Raw genomic sequence first — 7,885 nt, forward strand, 5'->3', positions numbered from 1 at the left:
AACCATTCGTGTGGATGCAAAGGAGGAAGTTTGTAACCTAAGATTGTCGCACCGCATTGCAAAAAAAAATCGAGGGATTCAAATTACCCCTCAACAATCGTACACATCTTATCTCCTAACAGCTTCCTATCTGCTTTATCCGGTGTATATTGTTTCGTCTCGCACAGGCACGCGAACCCACGCGATCAGACGAATGATTACATACCGGCTGTCAAAGGCGAGCCGCAGTTCGTGCGTGCGTGCGTAACAGAATAGAAGTGCATCTATACTGCAATCGGTGATCTTGATCCTCCCGCACACATGGTTTTCAACGAGATGGAACTCCACAAGGTGGATGGCGTTGAATCAAAGTAAGCGGCATTCCGACTGTCAAACGTTGTGCGTTTGAGCGAACAATTTTGTTTTCTCGCCATCTCTCTCTATTTTATACCTTTTAGTGGTCTGGCAGAGGATAGCGAGTATGATCCGTTCCGGCATCGACGTGTGAAGAAACCAACCTCGTAAGAACATTGCCGAATTTCGTCATCCTGCTTCCGCTGTGGTTTTGTTTCTTACCATTATTCTCACATTCCAGCACCAATGGCACGATCATTCACATGCTTAAAGGATCGCTCGGGACCGGCATCCTGGCGATGCCTTCCGCTTTCCGAAACGGTGGACTGGTGTTTGGGGTTATTGGCACGACCCTGGTGGGACTGATCTATGCGCATTGCGTTTATCTTTTGGTAGACATTGTTTGTTGATTTCCTTTGGATATTAGTAATGATCGTTCTTAACTGTTTGTTCTAGGTATCGACGTCCCAGAAGTCCTGCAAACGAACCCGGACACCACTGCTCGGATTCTCGGAAACAGCCCAAAGTGTCTTCCGGCACGGTCCCGAATCTACGCAACGTTTTGCAAATGCGGCAAAGTATGTATTCCATTCCCGGTGTTCAATGGAGAGAACGTAAACGACTCTGGGTAGAATCTTTAGATGTTCTTTTCACCCCGCCTTTCCATACCAGAGCGTACATCGACTACTCACTGCTGATCGTCAGCTTCTTCTCCGTCTGCGTGTATTTGCTTTTCATCGCCACCACGCTGCACGATGTGGTTAACAGCAAGCTGGAAATCGACTGGGACACCCGCATCTACATCCTGCTGACGGCCGTTCCTCTGATATTTGTTACGCAAGTGCGCGATCTGCGCTACCTGGTGCCATTTTCCGCCCTGGCCAATGCGCTCATCCTGGCCACGTTCGCTATCACCCTGTACTATATCTTCCGAGAGCCGATCAACCTGTCCGGGTTGCGACTCTTTCCCGAGATAACCGCACTGCCATCATTTTTCGGGTAATTCAGAAATCAAACCCCAAAAATCCTCGTTGGCCAGAACGCCCCCGAAAAGAACTTTCAGTCGAAGTAAGCGAACCTCCTCCGTTTTTTATATTCATTTTCAGAACGGTTGTGTACGCAGTCGAAGGAATCGGAGTAGTTCTTCCGGTGGAGAACAAGATGAAACATCCGGAACACTTTCTTGCTTGCCCGGGCGTACTTGGTGTCGTGCTGAGCTTCATCACGGTGCTGTACAATGTGACGGGATTTTTCGGATACGCACGCTACGGAGCTGCCACTCACGCCACCGTTACGCTCGACCTCCCCAACGATGAATGGTAAGCGTTTGAAGCCAATTGAAAACAAACCTGTCGAGCACTTACTAATGTCTCTCCCGTTTGCCGAAAAGGCTTGCCTTGTCCACACAGTTACTTGCTGCCGTGGCCATCCTGTTCACGCTCGGCATCTACTACTACGTACCGATGGACATTCTCTGGCGCAAGGTGAAACACTTATTCGTACCGGAACGTCACAACTTGGCCCAGGTAACGATACGATTCGGCATTCTAGTAGCCATGACGGGGCTGGCGCTCGGTGTGCCGGAGCTAGAACCGTTCATCGGACTCGTCGGATCGATCTGCTCTGCAACACTCGGACTGCTGACGCCAATCGTTCTCGATACGGTGTTCCGTTGGCCCACGGCCGGCGCTTTCGGCCGCTACCGGTGGAAGCTGGTAAAAAACCTGATCCTGATGGCATTCGGACTGTTCATTCTCGTCGTGGGAACGTACTTCAGCATTAAGGACATCGTCGATATATACGGGTGAACTCTATCATGTTTTATACGATCAGGGCAGCTGATATTTTATATGTTTATCAAAGTTTTCACTTTACTCAACAACATATTTTACTTACTATTAGTTTTTGTTGCCAATCTGGTGACTTTACACATGTCGTCGTATTTACGTGGCATCTATTCTAGACGTTAGTTTTTTTTTCTTGTTTCTGAAACCAAAATATTTGAATTTATATTGAAAAGTATATGACAAACATTTGTTGTTTGACAAACGACAATGTTATTGTCGTACGAAAAGATATTTTACAGCGAATGGGAAAACAGAAAATTTGTACAAAAACCGAACTGTAACATTAATTCACGTGCATAACACCATCCGTAATTTACATAGTAATATCATTAATGAACATCGGGTGTTATATGGGAAAATATGATATTTGTCTTGATGAACTTTGTATACCACTTACTAGGTATAATCATGGATTTTTCATCCTAGAATTTTTTCAACGAGGACAACAAACAAGCACAATAAATGATCAAGTGGATTTATAGATTTATTAGCGTTTATTAGCTTTTCCGGCATGCCGTTGTGCAAAGCGGCCGGAACAAACACCACGTCAAACGATTGTACACTATCATGTTTGCTTTTATCATTTCTACAGAGGATTGTAATAAATACACGCATTGAGTAAGTATGGGGACATCCAAGGAGGCGGCTTAGGGAAAGTGGCGTTATCTGATGATGATTGCCGTGTGCTGCAGCGAAATAACAATCGCTAGGGATAATCAATCTAAAGCAAGCAAACTGAAAACAGAAAGCTTTTGGCTATCCAGAGTGTGTGATAAAACCTGGGTTAAATACTGGATGATTATTATCTGTGAGTGTGTGTGTGTGTGTGTTTTTTAAATCAGTTTTCCTGTTTTTCTATTTCCGACACGTAGCAGGTTGTCATTAAAATATATTTTTTACACTATACTTAAAATAAAGGAGAACAGAAAGACATCCACATCCGCCCTCTTGTGTCACCCTAGCGTCTTACATTTATCCTACGTAGCTAGTTGTTGGGTTGAGGTTATGTTTCTAAAGTAGTGCAGTATCTTCAATTGGCGCTGGAGGATAGCAGAAAAAGTAATAAAAACAGGACTAAAACTGCCCAGCTGCTCTTCCGGGAGGGGAAACAGTTTCAAAGATCATCATAAGCCCGAAGCCTGGTGGCGGAATGTGTCCACTTCTCGCTCGTACGTACGTATTTCCCTCCCTAACGATACCCCGCGCATGTGGGTCGGGAATTATGTTTCCTTTCCTTTTGAGAATTATCATTATTTCTTCTCCTTCGTTCGATTCAAAGGTTCAGTCAAATCACGTTCACGCATTCGCATCATCGAAACGTTCCCTCTCCCTGTCTCTAGGCTTTCTTTTTCTTCTTGTTCTTATCGTTCGCGGCGGGTGCCGTTTCCGCCTTGCGCTTCTGGTTGGACTTTGGTGTGCCACCGCCACCGGCCCCAGCACCGGCCCCCGTGCCCACATTCCCGCCGCCCGTCTTTTTCTTCTTCTCGAGCCGCTCCTTCTCCTCCAGCTCCTGATTTTCTCGCTCGATCAGTGTGATCAGCGTGTTGCAGCGGCGCTGCAGTTCGAGGGCGGTGCGCGACTTCAGGAACCAGTCGAAACGGAACTGGGGCGCGGAGCGGACGGCCGCCCGCAGCTCCTCGTACACGTTCTCTTTGTCGAAGCCAAGCTTGTGCAGCATGCAAACGAGGAACCGGTCCTCCTCCTCGGTGTAGTTCTTACCCTTGTTGTTCGCGTACGCAATCCGCAGCTGGTGGAATGGTGCGCGGTATCGGGCCATCTGCAAGAAAGTGAATGAAAAACGGGAAAACGATGGTTGTAACAATTCCACTGGCAAATTAACTTGTTTCCATAGAAACAAAAATTAAAAAGAATTTTCAACGAAAAAAGAATTGAAAGTAGAACCAGGTTGATGACTTGAAACTTACCTTGCTGTCCAACGCACGCTTGATAGATGCACGACGCTGTATCTTTGCCTCACCGCGCTCGATCTGCGCCATGATACGCTCGATGTCCTGCAGCTCATGGCACCGCTCCCAGAACACCGCACTGTACTCCATCACCTCGTCCGGCGACTTGCCCTCGACCTCGCGCGCAATGTTCTCGATGTCGTCCCGGCCGTACTTCTCGTTCGCCTTGATGAACTGATTAAAGTCGCGCTTGGTCCAGTTGGTGAAACCCTGCGTCAGCAGCGACTCCTTCTCGACCAGCTCCTCGTCGGTGAGCGGTTCCGCCTCGTCGATCTTGCGCTGCTCCTCGCGCTGCACCTTGTTCGCCTCGGCACCGAGGTCCGGATTCTTCGGTACCTTGTAGTTCACCGTCTTGCGGTAGTGGTAGATCTCCTGATCGAGCAGCTCGAACAGACGGGGCGGGAAGAACTGAAAGTCCTGCACGATCGGTTGCTTCGGTGGGCGCGGGGCTTTCGGAGCTTTCGGTTCGGCCACACGCAGTGCCTCCTTGAAGTACGCATCAACCGCGTAGTTTGCCTTCCGTTCGCGCTTCGGTGGCTCAATCCACGAGCCGAGCGTCTGCAGCTTCTGCTTCTCGCGATAGTCTTCACCCTCGAACTGGTAAACGGAGCGATTTTCCGGATTGTCCGTGTCGAGCGTGAAGCTGCGCAGCGAGCTCTCGCCCATCTTGTCTAGCTTGGCGTTTTGCTCCTGCGTTTTCTCCTCGCCCTTCTGCAGGATCGCGTCGATGTCCTCGTCGGTGATCTCGGAGTCGCGCGACTGAAACACGTGGTTCGCACCGAACCGGATGATGTTCAGCATTTCGTCCTTGTTCAGGTGGGTCGTTTTGTTGTCCACCAGCCGACCCTGCTGGATGACGAGCTTGTCCAGCTTCAGCTTTACCTCCGCTCGCTCAACGATCTTCTCCTCCACCGTGTTCTCCGTGATGAGACGGAACACGCGCACCTGCTTCTTCTGTCCGATACGATGGGCGCGATCCATCGCCTGCAGATCCATCTGGGGATTCCAATCGGAGTCATAGATGATGACCACATCGGCCGTAGCCAGATTGATACCGAGACCACCGGCACGCGTGGACAGCATGAAGATGAACTTGGTGCTGTTCTCCGCATTGTAATCGGCGATCATGTTCGAACGATCCTCGTGCGGCGTCTGCCCGTCCAGCCGACAGTACTGATAGCCGCGCCAGTGGCAAAAGTCCTCCAGGATGTCCAGCATGCGCGTCATCTGGCTGAAGATGAGCACGCGAGAGCCCTGCTCCTGCAGCTTGTTGAGCAGCTTGTCCAGCACCACCATCTTGCCGCTGTTCTCCAGCAGATGGTAGTCGGTCGTGTACGGTGGGCCCGGTTCCGCACCGTCGAACAGATACGGGTGGTTGGTGCACTTGCGCAGCTGCATCAGGATGTTCTGCAGGCGCATCTTCTCCACCTTACCAGCCCCGTTCACCACATCGATGTCCTTCATCAGAATCTTGGTGTACCATTCGCGCTGCATTTTGGACAGACCGACGAAAATCTTTACCTCCTTCTTCGGCAGCAGCCGCTTTTCGACCTCGGACTTGAGCCGCCGCAGCAGGAACGGTTTCAACACGGCGTGCAGACGCTCGATCAGCGAGTTGTCGTCCATGCACTGGTTCGCGTCGAACCAGCTGTCAAAGTCCTCGGCGCTGTTGAAGATGTCCGGCAGCAGGAAGTTCAGCAGGGCCCACAGCTCGTGCAGGTTGTTCTGCAGCGGCGTACCGGTCAGCAGCAGCCGGTTGGCGGTCTTAAACTCACGCAAAATTTCCGAAAGCTTCGATTTTTCATTCTTAATACGATGCGCCTCGTCGATCACCATGTAGCGCCAGTTGAACTTCTTGAAAACCGCCTTCTCGCGGATACACATCTCGTACGACGTGATGCAAACGTCCCACTCACCCGGCATCAGCACGTCCCTGATGAACGCATTGCGCGTCTCCTGGTCACCGATCAGGCACACGGCCCGGATCGATGGACACCAGCGACCGAACTCGTTCACCCAGTTCTGCAGCGTCGACTTCGGTACGATGACGATGTGCGGCCCCTGGTTGTTGCGCACGTTCTTCAGGTAGCCGAGCAGCGAGATCGTCTGTAGCGTCTTTCCCAGTCCCATCTCGTCCGCCAGGATTCCGTTGATGCCGTTTTCGTACAGCGAAATCATCCAGTTTAGTCCGCGGATCTGATAGTCACGCATCTCACCCGCCTTGATGTAGGGCGGTGACGACTCGAACCGGAACACCGTTTTCGCCTTCTGGTTCGTCTCGGCCAGCAACTCCTCGTCCTCCTCCTGCTCCGTCTTCCGGTGCCGATGGTCGCCCGGGTCGGCATTTTTATCCACCTTCGGTTTGCGGCCGCGTGGTGCCTTCGGTGGGCTGCCCTTGTTCGGCGCTGAGTTCATGAAGTGAGCGAAAATTTCCGTCTGCTTCAGCAGAAACTCGAACCGCCGTCCACGATCCGTCTCGAGCGTTGCATCGTAGTCCGGTTCCTTTGTGTTGGACGACGTTGTATCCGAGTTGGATTCATTCTATCGGAAGCAAACAAACCCACCGGACCACGTAGAAAACAAAGAAATCAATAAAACTGAAACATTGGTTGCCGGACATGGCGCAATCCTAGCGGAAGGATCATTATCCTCGGTGCTCGCCGTTTCTTTTTTTTCTTTTTGGTTAGCATCATCTTGGCAGCGATCTGTCAGACCTAAAAGCAAGCGTCCAGCCGCTTGGCAATAGGCATCACCGATTCTTTGCTTGCACATAAGAATGAACATGAGCTACACTGCATACCACATACGTACCGAGTTTTCATTTGTGTCCGTCGCTTCGACGGCGTTTTCTTCCTCCTTAGACATGTTTGAAAACACAATTTTACGCTAGTAAACACAATTTTTCTATTCTCGTAGTCGGTCTGAACTTTAGAAACCAAACATCAAAAGAGCGGCGAATAGGACAGTGCTGCCAAAGACGCCTAATTTGCCAGGCGATGAAACAGTGCTGCCAAACGCGCCTAATTCGCCGGTTCGCTTTTGGGGCGAAATACGCTCTTTAAAACAACGGTAAAATGACTTTGAAAGATTCGAACTCGATGACCTGAACCGGAAAACCGATGTTTCCCGCCAAACCCGTTCCAACATAGGTTTTTTTTTCTCAAAACAAAACGAAACGATAGTTAGTAAAATTTTACCTTGGCCGGCCTCGTCCCATACAAAAAAGAGTTTTTTTGTTCGCGCTGAGGAGTTTTGAAAGAAACCGTGTGAATTCATTCTAGTGGTGGGTGAATCTTTTCCTTACAAGAGGCACTCGAAACCCCACATCCGAAACCCTATCCATGAAGCAGTCGCGATATGATGTAAAACAGTCAATGTCGGCCTGGAATTCGTTTATCCTAATCTGAATCCACATCAATTCACAACTAACAATTCGCGGGGGTGCACGACAGCCGAGCGGTAGCACCGGTTAGAAAATCGGCCCATGAGCGCCGGGGCTCACCACCTCGACGACGTGGGTTCGAATCCCAACCGAGACAGGATCCTCCCCTGTACGAGAGGACTGACTATCCACGTACAATAGAGAAAACAAGTCTCGTAAGCCCTTAACGAGCATGCATGACCACGATGTCGTTACGCCAAGAAGAAGAAGACTTCCCAAGGAGAACCCTGCTGCACTTGCCTACCAAAGGTATCCATGCCTACCTAAAAGAACCTTGCCGAGTGTATTTTTGGTAG

At 50.1% G+C, this 7,885-nt stretch overlaps 2 protein-coding genes across 2 annotated transcripts; one reads left to right on the forward strand and one right to left on the reverse strand.

Annotated features, from left to right (window-relative positions):
• The first annotated feature begins 315 nt into the window (after positions 1 to 315).
• On the forward strand, positions 316 to 2,152 carry LOC131287737 (proton-coupled amino acid transporter-like protein CG1139). Its single transcript, XM_058316821.1, has 7 exons — positions 316 to 350; positions 438 to 500; positions 575 to 725; positions 790 to 911; positions 1,006 to 1,332; positions 1,440 to 1,652; positions 1,724 to 2,152. The coding sequence occupies exons 1-7, from the start codon at positions 316 to 318 to the stop codon at positions 2,139 to 2,141; spliced, it is 1,329 nt and encodes a 442-aa protein (XP_058172804.1). The 3' UTR covers positions 2,142 to 2,152.
• Positions 2,153 to 3,056: 904 nt separating this feature from the next.
• LOC131287735 (chromatin-remodeling complex ATPase chain Iswi) lies at positions 3,057 to 7,088 on the reverse strand. Its single transcript, XM_058316818.1, has 3 exons — positions 6,959 to 7,088; positions 4,106 to 6,688; positions 3,057 to 3,957 (listed from the first exon to the last, which is right to left on the reverse strand). Exons 1-3 carry the CDS (start codon positions 7,010 to 7,012, stop codon positions 3,517 to 3,519), a joined length of 3,078 nt encoding a protein of 1,025 aa, XP_058172801.1. The 5' UTR covers positions 7,013 to 7,088; the 3' UTR covers positions 3,057 to 3,516.
• Between the last annotated feature and the right edge of the window lie 797 nt (positions 7,089 to 7,885).

This window comes from Anopheles ziemanni, chromosome 3, assembly GCF_943734765.1.
Source record: "Anopheles ziemanni chromosome 3, idAnoZiCoDA_A2_x.2, whole genome shotgun sequence".
NCBI classification, from domain to species: domain Eukaryota; kingdom Metazoa; phylum Arthropoda; class Insecta; order Diptera; family Culicidae; genus Anopheles; species Anopheles ziemanni.